This window comes from Mobula birostris, chromosome 18 (genome assembly GCF_030028105.1).
Source record: "Mobula birostris isolate sMobBir1 chromosome 18, sMobBir1.hap1, whole genome shotgun sequence".
Taxonomy (NCBI): domain Eukaryota; kingdom Metazoa; phylum Chordata; class Chondrichthyes; order Myliobatiformes; family Myliobatidae; genus Mobula; species Mobula birostris.
In genome coordinates, this window is record NC_092387.1 from 17376781 (window position 1) to 17395715 (window position 18935).

The window sequence follows — 18935 nt, forward strand, 5'->3', positions numbered from 1 at the left end:
GTGGCACAAAAGGAGGCTATGGACCGACATATTAGAATGGGATTGAAAAATCGGAATATCAGTCAGAAATAGTAAACCTGATTCTGAGAGATCGTGTCTCTGATGTAATGCAGGTTAAATGCCCAAGTTCACAGTAGCAGTGTGCACATTTCTAACTTGTTCTCTGTATGTATGTCATTGGCAAAGCCCATCCCTAATTCCACTGGAAGGAGTTGGCTTGTTAGGCAATCCTGGAAAACACTTAAAAATCCATCTGTATGTCAGGGGTACAGGACTATAAGCTTCCTTCCCCAAATAGACAGTGAACTAGTTAGGAGTGCTGTAAGATCCTGTAAATTACTATCCAGATGATTAATCATTACTGGAACAACTTTTTAATTCAGTGTAGTTTTGGAAACACTACAGTAAATACTCCTCTTGCTGTTTATCCACTGCACATATCATGCTCTCAGGAAAATCAAGTTCCTGTGGATGTTGGACATCTGAAACAAATAACAGAAATGTTGAAAATATTCAGCAGGTTGTGCAGCACCAGCATTAGTGTTTCTTTGTCAGAGCAACTCTTTACTCCTCTTGCCTGACCCGCTGAATGATTCCAGTGTTCCCTGTTGTGTTTCATGCTGCAGCCCGAGGGCTTCACCGTTCACCACGTGGACTGGACAGGGCAGTCAGGAAAAGGCTGAAGTGTCAGCATTTGCTTCATGATTAAGTAATCGTGGTGCACAGACGTGATGGTCATTTCAGTCCTTCTCCCCCAAAATGGAACATCTAGCAGTAAAATGTCATCTGTTTTATCTGTTGAGGAGGTTTTCCACCAACATCCCATTCGTAGTGTACATCCCACCCCTGGCCAACATCGGGCAGGCACGGGAAGAGCTGAGCACCGTGTTCAGCAGTCACGAAACAGCACATCCTGATGGCTTCCCGATCGTTGTGGGGTTTTCAACCAGGCCAGCGTGACCAACTACCACCAACATATCACCTGTGAAACCAGAGGAGCCAACACACTTGAACTCCGTTTCACCACCACCGAGATTGTTTACAGTGCCATCCCACACCCACACTTTGACAAGTCCGATCACCTGGCTGTACTTCTACCCCTGGCATACAAGCAGAGACTGAGGACCCACAGCACCAGTGGTGAGGATCACAATGGAATGGTCAAGGGAGGCAGAGAGCACTTACAGAACTGCTTTGAATCAGTGGACTGGACAATAGTCAGGGATTCGCTTTTGGAACTAAATGAATATGGCATAGTTGTCACCGACTTCATCAAGACCTCCATGGATGTGTCCCTTTGAGAACGCACCTGACATACCCAAACTAGAAGCTATGGCCGAAGTGAAAGTTGCAGTCTGCTGATTTGTGGCATTCAAGGCCGATAATCCAGAACTCTGTAAGAGTTCCGGGTTTCGCCTAAGGAAGAATATCTTAAGAGCGAAAAAGCAATTGAGTGATGCTAGAGAGGGAATCAAATGCATGTCAGATCTGGCAAGGTTTGCAGGCCATTTATTCCTACAAGGTGAAACCTAACACCATAAATGCCTGCGATGCTTCACTCCCAGATGAGCTCAATGCCACTTGTGCATGCTTTGAAAAGAAGATTAAAACTAATCTTGTGTGGATCTCTGCACCCTTGGTATCTGTCTCAAAGCCCACGTCAGAACATCTTTCAAGTGAGTGAACCCTCACAAAGTGTCAGGCCCCAATGGTGTGCCTGGAAGGACACTGAAAACCTGTGCCAGCCAACCAGCTGGAGTGTTCAAGGGCAGCTTCAATCTCTCACTGCTGCAGTCGGAAGTTCCCACCTGCTTCAAAGGGACATCAATCATGCCTCTGCCCAAGAAGAGCAGGCTGAGCTGCCTCAACAAGCATTACCCAGCTATACTCACATCTACTATGATGAAATGCTTTGAGAGGTTGGTCATGGCTAGAATCAACTCTCGCCTACACAAGGATTTGGACACACTGCAATTTGCCTCCTGCCACAATAGATCTACAACAGATGCAAACTATTGGCCTTCTACTCAGCTTAGGACTACCTGGACAACAACAGCACTACCTAGGCCAGGCTGCTGTTTATTGATTGCAGCTAGCTGTTCTAAGCCATCACCCCCTCAGTGCTGATCAATAAGCTTCAAAACATGGACCTCTGTTCCTCCTCCTGCAACTGGATCCTTGACTTCCTCATCGGGAGACCTCAGTCAATGTGGATCTGAAACAACATCTCTTTGCTGGCAATCAATATCGGCGCACCTCAAAGATCAGTGCTTCGCTTGCTGCTCTGCTCCCTCTACACCCACAACTGTGTTGCTATGCACAAATCAATCTCCATCTATAAAATCACCGATGGCATAACAGTTGTCGGCAGAATTGCAGATAGTGATAAGGAGTTGTACAGGAGTAAGATAGATCAACTAGTTGAGTGGTCTCACGACACTGAACTCAACATCAGTAAGACCAAGGAAGTGATTGTGGACTTCAGGAAGGGAAAGTTGAGGGAACACACACCAATCCTTATTGAGGGGTCAGCAGTGGAAAGAAAGGGTGAGCAGGTTAAATTTTTTGGGTGTCAACATCTCTGAATTTCTATCTTGGGCACAACATATTTATACAATTAGGAAGACGATATGCCAGTGGCAGAATTTCATTAGGATTTTGAGGAGATTTGTTATGTCAACAAAGACTCTAGCGAATCTCTACAGATGTACCATGAAGAGAATTCTAGCTGCTTGCATCACTAGCTGTTCCGCACAAGAGTGGAAAAAAGCTACAGAGGGTTGTAAACTCAGCCATCTCCATTAGGAGCTCTAGCAACCCCCCCCCCCCCAAGAACATCTCCAAAAGGTGATGTTTGAAAAAGATGGCAACCCTTATTAAAGGATCCCCAACACCCATAACATGCCCTCTCCTCATTGCTTCCATCAGGAGGCACGGGTGTTTGAAGACACAGTGTTTTAGGAACAACTCCTTCCCATCCACTATCAGATTTCTGAACGGTCAATGAATCCATAAAGACTACCTCAATATTTTTGCTCTATTTATTTAATTTTAATGTACATTATTGTAATTTATGGTATATTTTATGCATTGCACTGTACTGCTACCGTAAGACAACAAATTTCATATCAGTGATAATAAACCTGACTCTGAATATACTATGTGCCGTTGAAAGCTACTTGAGCAAAATTGTGCCAAATTACAATCAACTTAATATTTGAATTTGTTTCTGAATTATCAATTGGCAATGCTAATACATGGGAAATTATCTTATCTAACAGTTCCTACACTAACTCCATTCCTCCTCCTGTCTAGCATCTAATACTGGAACAAACCATTACAACCATACAGATCCACTTCAAGTAACCCATTCGATTGATCGTCAAATCTACCTACTTTTATCACATCAGCTTGACTATCTGCCTCATCAAATCACGAGTCCTGTTTATTGTCACGTGAAAAACTTGCATGCAGCAACATCATAGGGATGTAGATGCAGCCAACAAAGAGCACATAAATTAACCATAAATCTGCTGCTAAAATCCTCATTCATTGCCATTCCCTTTGACTCAATTATTCCAAAGCTCACTTGCCTAGTCTCCCTCACTTGATTCATCCACATAACTAATCGAACCATCTGCTGCCAATATCAGAAATCACATAAAAATCCCCATCACTCATGTCCTCCTAGCACACTGTAGTTTTAGTTTAAAATTCTCACCGTCCTTTTAATTCCCTCTACGGTATTAAAAAAAAAGCCTAATTCCCTTTCCTCCCCCCACCCCGTTAACAGTACCCGATTAATGGTTCGCTGTTAGACTGGGGAGGAAGTTGGATGGGTTGGTCGCGAGGGCAAGAACTTGGGCGAAGGAACCAATTCTAGGCCCGGACTGCGAACTCCCCCGTCCCTCGCCATCGTCAACAAATTCGGCCGACACCCTTCACATACTGAATCAATTCCTCGTTTACTTCCAGGCCGAACTTCTGCACCAATTCTTTCTGACACCAACGTAAAAGAAACTCCGAGTCTCCAGCCATCCTCCCTCCAGCAGCGGCCATCATAACCACCCGGAAACATTCTCATGCACACACGTCACAAGTAAAACGTCCGGTTCATCAGTACTTCCCCCATGCAATTGATGGTTCTGCACGAGTGTTCCGAACTAGGAAGTCTGCTGGTCTTGAGCACTTCCTTCAATAAAATAAAGCATTTTTAATAAGAAACAAAGATCAGCTAATACAGAGTTATTCAAACAAAACAAATTGGATTAAATAAATCAGTCTATTCTGATTATAGTGATATAAGTGGAAATGACATATCAAAAAGTGATGGCATCTCAAAAACATGGCCACGTCAACACCTGTGATCTGTGGACTTGATTGTGCTGGAACACTGACCAATGTGTTATATTTGAGACTATTTACCAATCTAAATACAATCTGTGGGCTTCACAGTACTGTTGCCGTAAAGCTCCAGCAACCCAGGTTCAACCCTGACCTTTGGCACAGTCCACGTGGAGTTTGAAAGTTCTCCCTGTGACCATGTGAGTTCCCCTCAGGTGCTCTGGTTTGGAATGTAAATTGGCCATTGTATTGGTGGAGGTGGGTGGCAGGTATATCTGGGACATTGAGAGGGATGAGAGTGGGAATAGGTTACAGGAAATGGGAAAATGAGAGCTAGCATATATTCAATATTGCCTCCTTCACTGTGATCGAAAAAAAATATTTTCACTCCCTAACCACTGAGCTGTGGAATTTCACACTGCAAAGAGGGTAGGTGATGTATTTGAGATCTCCTAGCCACCACATTCATTTGTTGCAGATAAGCTGAAAATCTAGCCAAACAAATCAGTTAGGAGAGGTACAATATTTTGGTTTGGACACTTCACTCATGTTCACCTTCCTCCTCAGGATTAGAAATCCCAGCAAACTGGACACACAAGAGACTGCAGTTGCTGGAATCCATAGCAACAATTTGCTGTCGGGCAGGTGGCCATTATAAAGAGGAGAAGGAGAACGGTGAAACAGGAGTTTGAGGTGACTGGAGGACTGAAGAGGAGAGTAAGATGACAGGCAAGTTGTGCCAGGTAAGTGAGACAGCAGCAGCTTTGGACTTTTATCTCACCACTTCCCTTCTACTCTTAGTGCTGGCTGTCTCACCTGTCCAGTCTCAATCCAGACACAGGATTTCAACCCAAAACATCAGCATCTCTTCCTCCTACAGGTGCTGCCTGACCTGCTGGTTTCTCTCAGTACATTACCTGTTATCCCATTGCACTATTTTGTGGAGGCAAGTTGTCCAGGCCAATTTATCTCCTAAGCAATTACTCCCCCTCTCACCCAACTACACCAATATGACCAAAAACATTATCTTTCCATTATTCTATTGCTGCCTTGAGACCTTGCAGTTATAAAGCCACCATTCCTTTTTTTCCTTGTTTCCCAATATGTAAAGAATAGTAAGTAAGGAAAAATGTAAATACTGGAAATCTGAAATAAAAGTGGAAGATACAGGAAATATTTAGCTGGTCAGCAGCATCTGTGGAGAGAGAAACAGTGTTAATGTTTCAAATTCAATGGGAAAAGTGAGGAAACAAGCTTTTCAGAATCAGAATTGGGTTTAATACCACAGAAGATAGAACAGTACAGCACAGGAACAAGCCCTACCACCATACCAGGCAGCGCATTCCAGGCATCCACGACTCTTGGACAGAAAACTTACCCCTCACATCCTCTTTGAACCTACCCTCTCTCACCTTCAATGCCCTCTGGTATTAGATATTTCAACCCTGGGAAACAGTTTCTGTCCACTCTATCTATGCCTTTCATAATCTTATAGATCACTATCCTAGATCTTCCCCCAGTCCTCACCACTCCAGAGAAAACAACCCAAGTTTAGGCAGCACCCTGGTAAACCTCTTCTGCACCCCCTCCAAAACTTCAACGTCCTCCCTAGAGCGGAGCAATCAGAATTGTACGCAATACTCTAGATGTGGCCTAACGACAGTTTTATATAGTTGCAACATAACCTCGTGACTTTTGAACTCAATGGCTCGACGATTGAAACAAGCGTTCCATAAGTCTTAAATACTCTATCAACCTGTGTAGGCACTTCGAAGAGCAACACTGTTAATGATCTCACCCTTAGCACTGTTCTGTCTCCTTGCATTTGCCCTACTAAGGTGCAGCATCTTACACTTACCTGGATAAACATTGTAAACCAGCTAGTTGTTTGTTATGTCTCCCCAGTCGCTGGGAAAATGGAGACACCCTTTTCTCCCTTATTAGGGGGAGAGAGAGAATCTGCGGTTTGTCGAATGCCGGGTGTAACACGAGGTCTTTGGGGTGAGTGCAAGTCTGTGTTTTTGCTGTTGCTTTGCTCACGCTGAGTGTTTGGTGATGTTGCCAATGCTTGCTTTTTTTGTCTGTGGGGGGAGGGAAGATTGCTGCTTGCTGCCGCTTACGCGCGGGAGAAGGGGAGCTGGGGCGGACTTTGGGGTTCTTACGTTTATCTGTCGTTCATTCTTAGGGGCACTTCTCTGATTTCGTGGATATTTGTGAAGAAAAAGCATTTCAGGATGTATATTGTATACATTTCTCTGACATTAAATTGGACCTTTGAAACCTTTAAACTCCATCTGCCATTTCTCTGCCCATATCTACAACTGACCTATATTGCGCTGTATTATTGACCAGTCCCTACACTATCCACAACTCCACCAATCTTGGTATCATCCACAAACTTACTAACCCACCCATCTACATTTTCATCCAGATCATTTAAATACATCACAAACAGCAGAGGTCCCAGCACAGGTCCTCTTCAGCTACTCATTCATCTGGGCTCTCCTGCCATTCCTACCTGCATTAGCCTTTGGCACCGGGAGTAATCCTGAGATTACTGGCTTGGAGGTCCTTTTCTTCATCCTCTTTCCCCTACACTCACTGTACACAAACTCTTCCCCTCTTCTGCCTACGTCAGTAGTGCCAACATGCATTGCGACCTCTGGCTGTTCACCCTCTCCCTTGCACATCGCTGGCATATGTTGTGAAATTTCTTATGTGGCAGCAGTACATCGCAATACATAATAACTAAAAGCTGAATGACTGTAAGTATATATACAAAAAGTTAAATTAGTGCAAAAAGTGGCAAAAAGGTCGTGAGGTAGTGTTCATTGGTTCAATGTTCATTCAGAAATTGGATGGCAGAAGGGAAAACCTGTTCCAGGATCGTTGAGTGTGTGCCTTCAGGCTTCTGTACCTCCTTCCTGGTGGTAGCAGTGAGAATTGGTCATGTCCTGGGTGGTGCAGGTCCCCTGTTGATGAATGCTCCCTTTCTGAGGTACTACTCCTCGAAGGTGGCCCTGATGGAGCTGACCGAGTTTATCACTTTCTGCAGATTATTTCCATCCTGTGCTGTGCACCCCCGACCCCCCAACCAGATGGTGATGCATCCAGTCAGAATGCTCTCCACAATACATCTGTAAAAATTTGCCTTTCATGATGGACCAAACCTCCTCAAACTCCTAATGAAATATAGCCACTATTGTGGCTTCTTTGTAATTGCATCGATATGTTGGGCCTGGGACAGATCCTCAGAGATGATGACACCCAGAAACTTGAAATTGCTCACCCTTTCTACTTCTGATTCCTTTATGAGGTCTGGTGCGTGTTCCCTCATCTTACCCTTTCTGAAGTCCACAATTAATTCTTTAGTCTTAAGTTGAGCACAAAGTTGTTGCTGCAATACCACTTGACCAGCCGATCTAGCTCACTTGTGTACACCTCTTCGTCACCATCTGAAACTCTGCCAGCAATGGTTGTGTCGTGAGTAAATTTTTAGATGACTTTTGAGCTGTGCCTAGCCTCACAGTCATGGGTGTAGAGAGAGCAGAGGGGTGGGCTAAGCATGCATCCTTGAGGCACACCAGTGTTGATTATCAGCAAGGCAGAGATGTTATTTCTGATCTGCACAGACTGGTTTCTTCTTAATATCAGAACTGTTAACTCAGTTTTTCTCTCTGCACAAATACAGCCTGATCGATTGGTTACATGCGACAGCAAGATCTCTGATCTTCACCTCACAGCCTTTACTTGCCTTTGATCTCTCTCGATCCAACTGCCTTCATTATTCTGTTAACAAGACAGTTCTATAAATGGTACGGCAAAAACCCCAAGCTCAGCGTCAATCAAATGAAGTGGAACTTTTTGCAGGGCTGCAAGGAAAAGGCAGGGTTGCTTGTTGTTTTGAACAGATGTAACTAAAGCTAGCTCAATAAGGCAACTGGCCTCTTTTTGTATCACATTCTGTGATTCAAAGAGCAGGTGCAACCGAGCACAGAGGAGATACAGCACCCTAGACAGTGTAGCTTCATTATCAGTCAGATCCACCAAAACACCTATTCCATTGCATTCTTTCCTGAACCTTTTGCTTTTGTGAAGGTCTGTAAGGAAGATGTTTAACGTGATTGGTATACGTTCAGATAAAATGGATGTCTGTAAGATGAAATGGTGTTAGCTTGGAGAGGGATTGTTTTGAGAAAGTATAAGTGAAGCAGTCCACAACAATTTTTTGAGAAAGTTGGGGGAGTACAAGTCTACAGTCATAATGGTGGAAAATGGTGATAAATATGCTTTTCATGGTAAGGCAAGATCATTGTGCGTGGAAAAGTACCAGTGTGAGGCGTTTTGAAGGGTATAAAAGGGGCACCTTCTTGGTGGAAGGGGAAGGGAGTTTTGTCTTAGGCTAGGTTGTGGCTGCTGACATAGGGAACAGTACATTGCGAGAGTCCAGAGAGAGAGGAGAGGCTGTGTGAGTGTCTGTCAGCACTCCGCAGACCAGCTCATTTAGAGGATGATAAGTATTATTTTGCTTTCTGTATTGCTGCTACTTACTACTGTAGAGATTTGTTTTTCCTTTTGTGTGGCACTTGTGCTATTTCTATTAAAGTTATATCTAGTGGCCTTGAACACATGGGTTGTCTCTTTTGTTTGCAAATACCCTGAGTGGAACTAGGAAAGGAAATATAATGAATTTTAGGACAGTTTTCCATCTGCATCTGAAAAGTTGCACATATTTCTCTTAAAAGAAACTGAACCTCAGCAGGAGCTTTATCTTTGCCACCCATCACCTGCACCTCAGTGAGATCCACGGCCGCCACGCTCTTCTTCTGTCGCCAAGAATTCCCCACCCCTCACTGATGACCTCTTCTCCCGTCTCCAGCCCTCCTCCTCGTCTCAGACACCACCCCCTGGTTCTCCAACTGCTCTGGAATCTTTTCATCTCTAATGGCCGACGAGATGTCAGTCAGCACATCTTCAGCATTCCTCTCTCCTCATGGAACTTTACCCACACTAAACACCCTGCCCTCCACTCTCCCCGCACCAATCCCAACCACACCATCAAACCTGCAGATGAAGGGGTTGCTGCTGTTTGTGTGTGGCCAACTGACCACTAACTTACTGAGGCCAGGCGGCTACTCTCAGACACCTCATAACTATCCCTCGTAAAGGACCCTATTCTGGACCATCAGAAAATTGTCTCTGGCACTATTACTAACCTCATCAACCCTGGAGAACTCCCATCCACTGCCACCAAACTCATAGTTCCCTTATCACACACTGCTCTTTTCTACCTCCAAAGATACACAAATCTGACTGTCCGGGTGGGCCTGTTGTCTCTGCCTGCTCCTGCCCTATTGAACTTGTGTCCGCATATTTTGACTCCATTCTTCAGTCCCTTCCCACCTACATCCGTCACACTTCTCATGCTCTCCATCTCCTCAGCAACTTTCAATACCCTGGCCCCGACTGGCTCACTTTCACCATCAATGTCCAGTCCATACACACTTCTATTCCCCATCAAGAAGGCCTTAAAGTTCTCTCCTTCTTTCTCAACTAAAGGTCCAACCAGTTCCCCTCCACCACCCCCCTCCTCTGACTGGAAGAACTGGTCCTCACCCCCATCAGTTTCTCCCTCGGCTCCTCATACTTTCTCCAGACTCAGGGGGTGGGCATGGGCCCCAGAAATAAATAAATAAGCCTGCCTTTTCATTGGCTACATAGAACAATCCATGTTCCATGCTGTTCATGGGAACACTTCCTAGCTACGTTGCTTTTGCTTCAAGCACCCATGCTGAGCTTGTCAATTTAATCAACATTTCCTCCAACTTCCACCCTGCCCTTATATTGGTCCATTTCTGACACCTCTCTCCCCTTTCTCGATTTGTCTCCATCTCTGGGGACGAACTGTGTACCGATATCATTTATAAACTTACTGATTCCCATGGCTATCTGGACTTTAACTCTGCCACCCTGTCTCCTGTAAAAATGCTATTCCTTTTCGCAGTTCCTTCGTCTCCACCACATCTGCTTCCAGGACAAGGCTTTACTTTCCAGGACTTCAGAGACATCCTCCTTCTTCAGAGAATGGGGTTTCCCTTCCTCCACCATTGATGCTGCCCCCACCCACATCTCCTCAATTTCCTGAACATCCACACTCAAACCATTTTCCCACTGTCTTAACAGGGATAGAGTTCCTCTTGTCCTCTCCTACCCCCCCCATGAGCCTCCACATCCAACACATTACTCTCCACAACTTCTGTCACCTTCAACGCAATCCCACTACAAAACATACCTTTACCTCCGCTGCCCCACCTCTGCTTTCCACAGGGATTGCTCCCTCCATGATTCCCTTGTCCATTCATCCCTTCCCACTAATCTCTTTCCTGACACATATCCCTGCAAGTGACAGAAATGCTACACCTACCCAGTCAACTCTTCCCTTACCTCCATTCAGGGCCCCAAACAGTCCTTCCAGGTGAAGCAACACTTCTCTTGCAAATCTGTCCTGTTTCACCTCTTACCTTCTAGGTAGAGCTCCTTACCCTCTTTTAATTTTCACCTTTTTACTCTAACATCTTTCCCCTTCCTTTCCAGTCCTGAAGAAAAATCTCGGTCTGAAGGGTTGATTATTTATTTCCAGAGATGCTGCCTGACCTGCTGAGTTCCTCCAGCGTTTTTTATGTGTTATTCTGGATTTCCAGTATCTGCAGACTCTCTCGTGTTTATTAATCACTGCTCCTAGCAACTTCGCAGTGTTTAAACCATTTTCATTCTTCAAATAAAAATGCGATTCGTCAATGATTCAGGATATCTACATGCTAAAAAAGGTTTGCAGTGACAACTTATTTGTAAGTTTATTGATTTTTAAAGCACGCCAATCGTTCTGCATGCTTTCTTTATCTGCTGTTCCTGCATATAATATCCCAAGCAATATAAACACGGATATTCGAATTCAATAATATTCTGCCACTGGAGTTCATAACAAAAGAAATAAAAACTATTCAGAGTAATTGAATGTTCCACTTTGCTGAAATTGCATCCTTCATTTAAAAAGGTACAAAACATCGAAAATATCCTTAAAACCCGAATTCCCTAATTATCCAACCAAAACACATGAAAGTTGCTGGTGAACGCAGCAGGCCAGGCAGCATCTCTAGGAAGAGGTACAGTCGACGTTTCGGGCCGAGACCCTTCATCAGGACTAACTGAAAGAAGAGCTAGTAAGAGATTTGAAAGTGGGAGGGGAGGGGGAGATCCGAAATGATGGGAGAAGACAGGAGGAGGAGGGATGGAGCCGAGAATTATCCCACGTTAGCGAACAGCGATTTGTAGAGCCCGCCAAACACGCAGCGACTCATTGGAGCAAATCACTGTCAATCTTCAAGTTCTTTTTATGCAGTGGAAACAATGTTAATGTCACACTGCTGCAATATTTCATTGCTTGTGATTTTTACGAGCTATACTTTCCAGCGATCATTCTTTTCAGGAGTTTCATTCAGGAAAGCACCACAAATCGGCTTCCCGCCACACACGTCACAGAGCACACTTATCTCTGATTGGAGGGGTAGGAGGTTGTTGAGACGTGCACTCCCATTGGTTCTAAGGTACAGGTAAAATAAGCCGAACAAAGGCGCCAGGCTGCTGGCCAATAGCGGCAGCGTTTGCTGTTTTGCCGGAGAAGGCGCGAAACTGCCCGAGCTGGCGCGCCCAGAGAGCGCTGAGCTCCGCAACGACATGGTGCGCACCAAGGCTGACGGTCCCTCGGTCTCCACCGGCTCCTTCCGCAAGGGTAAGAGTGGGAAGCGGGAGGAACGTCGCCTGTCGGGTGGGTGTGAGAGAGGAGGGAGGGGGTGAACGGGTTGGGCTGCCGCATTTCTCCGGCTGGCCTGTGTGGCGCTGGAATGCGCGCTGGAGTCGCCATTGACAGGCGCCGGGCGTCGATTCCGCCGCTTGTCTCTGGTCGTCTTCCCCACAAGGCTCGCGCCTTTATACCGGCTACCTACCGACGCCTCTGCTGCTGGCGGGTTTTCACTCTAAACGTTGACTGTCCATTGACCTCCTCCCACCCCACATACACACATATGCTCCAGCCGCTGCCTCCTTCCAGTGTCTGCAGTAAAGCGGTATGTTCAATTTGCAGTTTATCATGGCCATTCATGTTCTCTCTAGAACGAAGTTCCCGGTGTCTAAGGATTTAGTGTCTAGTGGCAGCAGGATCCTCAAGACCAAGCTTTAGTACGTCCCTCGGCACCTACTGTTTTTTTATTGCAACACCAACAAATTACATTCAATGCAACCAGTTGCCAACTACATTTTGACTGTTTAACCCCGCCACCCCCCCAACCTTCATCACCATCCCCTCTCACCCCCCCATCCCTCTCCCGTCCACCAATCAACTGAATAGAAGTACATACACAGACAAAGCATTCCTATTTTAACAAAAGATCTTTTAAGTTAGATATCAAATTTGTCCACATTATGATTGTTTGGTCGTGCATCATTTACTCTTGCTGATGAAAATTCCAGGTAAGAAATGTCCAAAAAGCTCCGAAGCCAGTGAGTATTTGAAATATCATGGGGAGGTTTCCAACGCTGGACTACAATCATCTTCGCTGCAGTCAGGCCTGCCAGCCAGACTTTGCGTGTTTTTTTTCCGTAAGGGAAAGGTGGGAGTCATCATTTAGAAGGTTACAGTGGGGTCCATTGGTAATTGTACCCCTGTTAGTTCTGTAAGAACACTGATAACCTTCCCCTACAAATCAAAAACCCCTGGACATTCCCATACAACATGTATAAAAGAGCCAATGGCTCCATGGGGGCAAAATGAGCAATATGGGTCAGGAACCAGTCCCATTTGATGTTTAATTCTTGGTGTTAAATATGCTCTATGACAAAATTTCAAGTACATATACCGATGATTTGGGTTTTTCGAAGCACCGGCAGCATTATCCCAAATCGCATCCCAGTCTAAGTCTTTTCAGATTCAGGTATATCTGAATAGGGACATGTCCCTATCCCAAGCTTTCATTCCCAATGTGGGCATATCATTCTGGGAGTTTAATTTATCATAGATATATGACACTATCTGTCCTGGAGCACTCTGTATCCAACTTAAAGTGGGATGGTCCTTTAAATCTGACCCCCAGGGAACGCTGTTGGCTTTACAAGTTGATCTTACTCAAAAGTAGAAGAAAAGAGAATGTTTGTCAATAATATATCAAGATTTCAGTTCTTGAAAGCTAAGGATAGTACTTACCCCATTAATATCTTGAAGAGTAGTAATACCTTTATCCTCCCAAGTTCTGTTAATGGATGGTTTCCCCCCAGATAGAAAATGATTATTGTTCCATAAATGGAGATGATTTGCACCATACACTTGTAAATTTTAGGAATTTTTCTGCTGCTTTAAACACTTGTAGTATATGGGTTAAAATTAGACTAATACAAATCACATTTTTTGGTAGTCATACTTATAAGAAGAAAGTCCTTCAACCTTATTGGTGCTATTAGCTCTTGTTCTGTATTTTTCCAGGATGAAACTTTATCCTCCTCCATCCAATAGCTAAGACTTTTTAATACAGATGCCCAGTGATACAATTTAAAATTTGGACATGCCAATCCCCCATTTGACTTTTTGGATTGTAGAGCTGACCATTTTATATTGGGTCTTTTACCATTCCAAATATAGTAGCGTAGTAAGGAGTCCAGTTTTTGCCAATATCTTGCTGGAGGTGCAAGTGGGATCATGAGCTGATAAAATTAGTGATGGGTAAGATGTTCATTTTAATGACGGATATATGGGCCGAGACTGATGCTGGCAGGTGTCTCCATCTATTAATATCTTCTATTTTTTTCAGAATTAAAGAGTAATTTGTTTTAGCCACAGATGATAGGGAAGTATTAACTTTAATACCCAAGTAGAGGACTTCATTTGTAACTTTAATCTGGGGAGGAAAGACACCTTACTTTTATCTGTATTAATCAGCATCAATGCTGATTTTAACAAATTAACTTTGTATCCTGAAAGAAATCCAAATTGCTCCAGTGTTTTTAAAATGAAGGGGAGAGTTCATTGAACATTTGCCATACTGTTTTTCCATTTGCACCTACTGTTCTTGTGGGGCCATCTAATTGCGCTGTCGGACAAGTTTGGGCCGACTGCGAAGAATCTTACACCAAGTAGTTGATTTTTCAGCAGCTGTTGATGTTTGCCAAACAAATTTGGCATGAAGCTGTATAGGGAGATATTAGTGCAAGCTCGGGCTGGAGTTGTACTCAAGTGCTATATTAAGAGCTAATTTTCCTGCTGGTGTCATTCTCAAATACTAAACGCATACAGTTAATGTACTGGGTTAATCAAATCAAAGTTTAAAAAATTGTGTTACGATTTTATTGTGGGCAGCTGTATTTGAAAAATGATCTTGTGGCAGTAAAATTAATGTGTCATGGTTTGTGTATGATGTGTTGCAGTTAATCTGTAGTGCCTTAGCTAACTGAACCCTGTACCTGTAGATACAGTGTTCTGAACTAATTGACATTTTATCAAGTTTGGCTCTACAAGGTTTTACTTCATTGTAATGTTATAGCTTCAATTACAATGCCCAATCTATTTCGATTTTGTCAAATTTTAGGACCCTACTCCTCATTCTTGTTTTCTTTTATAACGATACCCAACTGAAGTTTAATAGTACGACCACAAATGTTGCATATGATGAAAATGCAACATCCTCACATCTATTGAGTGAGGAATAATTACATGAGCAGGTTTGTTTTCTGATTAAAGGCCATTAAGTGGAGGAAACATTATGTAGATGCTGTAACGTGTCTTTTTCTGGTAAATTTCCAGTCAACAGTGAATATTTAATTACATATCCAAACAATTGGTTGCTGATGCACAGTGTATGGTGCCTTGGGGTTTTTTAAAAAAAAGCGCCTTGGAAATACATTTTTAGCTGTGTGTAAAAGCTGATTATAGCAGAAGCAATTTGAAATTGTTTAGTTTTAAGGTACAAACCTCTTATGAAGTTATTGGGAGCAGACAAACCATGAGGATTCCTTTCCAGCAGATCTGGTTGCATTGATAAAATGAAAAAGTTATTTCAGGTTAGACTATTAATGAAAACTGGGGTGGAAGAACTAGGTGTATTAAAGCTGAGAAATGCAGGTTAGAACTGCTGAAGCCCTGTAGATTAGGCAATGTCGACATAAGGAAAAGGTAACCTTGGAGCTAGGCAGGCTAGTTCTAAAAATAGGGAAATTGATTAAATTATCAGATCTTGCTGTCCTGTGTATTCCTTTGACATTTACAGGCCAAAACTCAGTTTAAACAGTATTAATAAGTATTCTACCTTTACTGGTTGCAATGTGAGCTAGCCTAATTGTGAGTTGCTTAATCTACTTTTTCAAATTCCTTTATGGTTGGTCTCATTCTGAGGTGAGACCTTAAGGCAGAATGTTGCTCCAAATGCCAGCATATGCAGTCTTATCAGTCCCAATGTTTCTGTGCTGCCTTCTCAGAATGAGCCCTAAACTTTGGGTCAAGCTACACTTTTTATTTACTGATTGTATTTACAAATCATTCTTAGATTTTCTTTAAATAGTGTCTACCTTTAATTCATTGTCAAATAATGGTAGCATCCTTTCATTCAAAGTGCTTGTATTCTTAATGGTATTGTCGCCACGTGGTTTAATAAAACTAAATGTTAGCCAGGATTTATCCTCTGGCCAAAAAAGCAATTTTGCTAAAAGTTGGATATTTAATGGTTTCTTTGTTGTCATCAGACTTGGTGTTTATATTGGCATAATAATTTTTGGCCGAACTATGCTTTTATTTTTTCAAATTTCTCCACCTGGCTTTAAGAATGAAAATGTGTTTTGTTTCCCTAGCTGTTGCTGCCAGAGCACCAAGGAAGGCACTTGGATCTACCAGTACAGCAAACATCTCTCTGACATCTCCTGGGAAAAAGGGTATGCGCTGACAGAACATTTACGCTACTTGGAACTGTCCTGGAAATTGGCTTGTGGTGCCATGAATTTTCCAAGGAAAGCTGATCAAGAAAATGTATGACAATGTTGGGGATTTGTGAACATGTAGTCTATAGTAACTAATATAAAGTGGTGTTGTTTACTTTCTGTGCCCATTTGTGAAATGGTAAAAATTTTTTAGCAGAGACCAGTTGGCATGATAAAATATGCAATCTTTCAAAGATAAGATTGACAATACCTAATTTGAAATTTTGACACCTTTGGCATAATCACACTATATACTTCAGGGATGAATTTTCATGGTTCCTATTTGAAATTAATTAATAATTTGCTATATAAACCAGAACCTTTTGATGCAAGAAATAAGTTTAATGGCGTTTATTTTGTAATTGGTTCCGCAATCCATGTAAGATGAGCTCACTATTTAAATTTTTATGCCAGTGCTGGGGTGTTTATCTTTGCATCTGTTTGCAGTTTTCTAAGAGTGCTTGCTGACTTGGTACGTTGGGATGTTTGGCTGAGTTCTTGTTTTGTTTTGAGCAGAAAATAAGTATGCTGGTGGAAATCCAGTGTGTCCAAGACCAACCCCAAAATGGCAAAAAGGGATTGGAGAATTTTTTGGTGGTCCAAAGAAAGATGTAGAGAAAGAAAATGCAGTTCCCTCAGATGATGAGCCAACCAGCAGCAAGAATGAAAAAAAGAAAGCTCCAAGGAGGTAAATTAAACATTCTCTTTTAATTGCACCTGAAGCATACCATCATGGCTTTGTGCAATAGTTACTGATGTAGCACTTGCATCTGTGCTTCTAGTGAATTCAGTATTGGGCTCCAAGATGTCTCTCTAGGTATTGTACTTTTAGAGATGGCATTCTCTTTGGCTACTATTGAAAAGGGATTGTTGGTTGCCATTGTACCTTTCAGGGATGTAAAAGCCATCCTACCAATATATCTTGTATTGCATAAATATGTTGGGTAACATTTGCCATTGGGAATTTTGAAAATCCTTGGAGTTGATATTAAAATGCTTTGACCACTTTTTATTTTTTTTCAACCAGGGCACGTCCTTTGTCTGCAGAATCTTCAGATGAAGCTGCATCAGGAGATGAGAACTAAGCTCCATGTTCCTTCGACCATGTTTCTTACTTGAAGAGATCTTGACGTGTGTATGTGTATTTATGTCAATTACCGTTTGTACTTTGCAGTATGGACTTGTTAGTTTTGTACAGAAATTCAATAAAATACATTTAAATTCATTTACAGTTTTGAGAAGCTATTTCACTTGCTCAATCTTTTCGTCTTGGGTCAATGCGGCTATTTTATTAACACTCTCAACACGCTGGAGAAACTCAGCAGGTCGGGCAGCATCCGTGGAAACGATCAGTCAACGTTTCGGGCCGGAACCCTTCGTCAGGACTGAAGAGGGAAGGGGGCAGAGGCCCTATAAAGAAGGTGGGGGAGGGGAAGCAGGGAGGTGATAGGCAGGAAAGGTGAAGAAGGAATAGGGGAAAACACAGTGGGTAGTAGAAGGAGGCGGAATCATGAGGGAGGTGATAGGCAGCTGGGGGAGGGGGCAGAGTGAAATAGGGATAGGGGGAGGGAATTATTAGAAGTTGGAGAATTCTATGTTCATACCAGGGGGCTGGAGACTAACTAGATGGTATATGAGGTGTTGCTCCTCCAACCTGAGTTTAGCCTCATCATGGCAGTAGAGGAGACTGGCTATTTTATTAATCAAGTTTTTGGATTTTTGTTTAAATCCCTACGCTTTTGGGAAGGAAAATGAGTGAAAGCTTTTGTTTATTCTAACCAGAAGTTGCTTTTGTTTATCAATTGGTACTGTCAATTACTAAGTATTGTTTGTTCCCAAGTGTTTCAGATTCAGTCCAGCCTTCAAGGATTGAAATGAATCAACCTTAAGGTTAATAAATTCAGAAATGACATTTTCCCTTATTGGAGCACCAGTTCATGTGCTATTACATTCATTTCTAATGAAATGCAAATTAATGTGGTTCTAATCAGCTGAATTTTGGAACTTACGCTGGAAAGCAAAATTAAGCATAGCTGTACTGTTTAATATCCAACATTGATTTACAATTTAATGTTTGCCATGTGAGGAATGTTAGTTCATGGTTATAGTTTCCAAACTTGAGTGCTTGTGGTTTCCAGCTTTTGTAGATTTGCAAAATAGTGTTTGGGAACCCTAGTATTGTATTCATTAATTGCACTTAGTACAGTTACTTTGGTAACTTGGATGGACTGGTGCCAATGCAAAACTTAACATGTAATATCAGACTTGGACAATCAAAATACTGCTGCTCCCCACAGTCCCAACTGAGAAAACATTGGATTTCCCAATGTCTGAAGCCTTTCAGTTCCTACTTGCTCTCGGTGGTCCTTAAGATGAATAAGTTAGTTTCATTTTGTTGATGTTCAAACTGACTTAATAATTAAAAAAAAAATCAAGACCCCCCCACCCCAGCTCATAAAGTCTAATGTCTACATTTTCATCTGTCCACTCAATTGATTGCCTCCACTTTGGATGCTTCCCCAATAAAATCCTTCCCATCAAGTTACTTGCATCCATATGTTCCAGTTGACTGTGGATTT

General features: G+C 42.8%; 2 protein-coding genes across 2 annotated transcripts in view; one reads left to right on the forward strand and one right to left on the reverse strand.

The window, feature by feature from the left end:
* trip4 (thyroid hormone receptor interactor 4) overlaps nucleotides 1-4091 on the reverse strand; it is a 108074-nt gene extending 103983 nt beyond the window's left edge. Inside the window, exon 1 of the mRNA XM_072282282.1 lies at nucleotides 3950-4091. Coding sequence (XP_072138383.1) covers nucleotides 3950-4062 — 113 coding nt within the window. The 5' untranslated portion in view covers nucleotides 4063-4091. The remainder of the gene's footprint in view (nucleotides 1-3949) is intronic.
* Nucleotides 4092-11988: 7897 nt separating this feature from the next.
* Nucleotides 11989-17581, forward strand: pclaf (PCNA clamp associated factor). The gene is made up of 4 exons (XM_072281944.1): nucleotides 11989-12133; nucleotides 16231-16311; nucleotides 16873-17044; nucleotides 17384-17581. The coding sequence occupies exons 1-4, from the start codon at nucleotides 12079-12081 to the stop codon at nucleotides 17439-17441; spliced, it is 366 nt and encodes a 121-aa protein (XP_072138045.1). The 5' UTR covers nucleotides 11989-12078; the 3' UTR covers nucleotides 17442-17581.
* Nucleotides 17582-18935: the final 1354 nt, after the last annotated feature.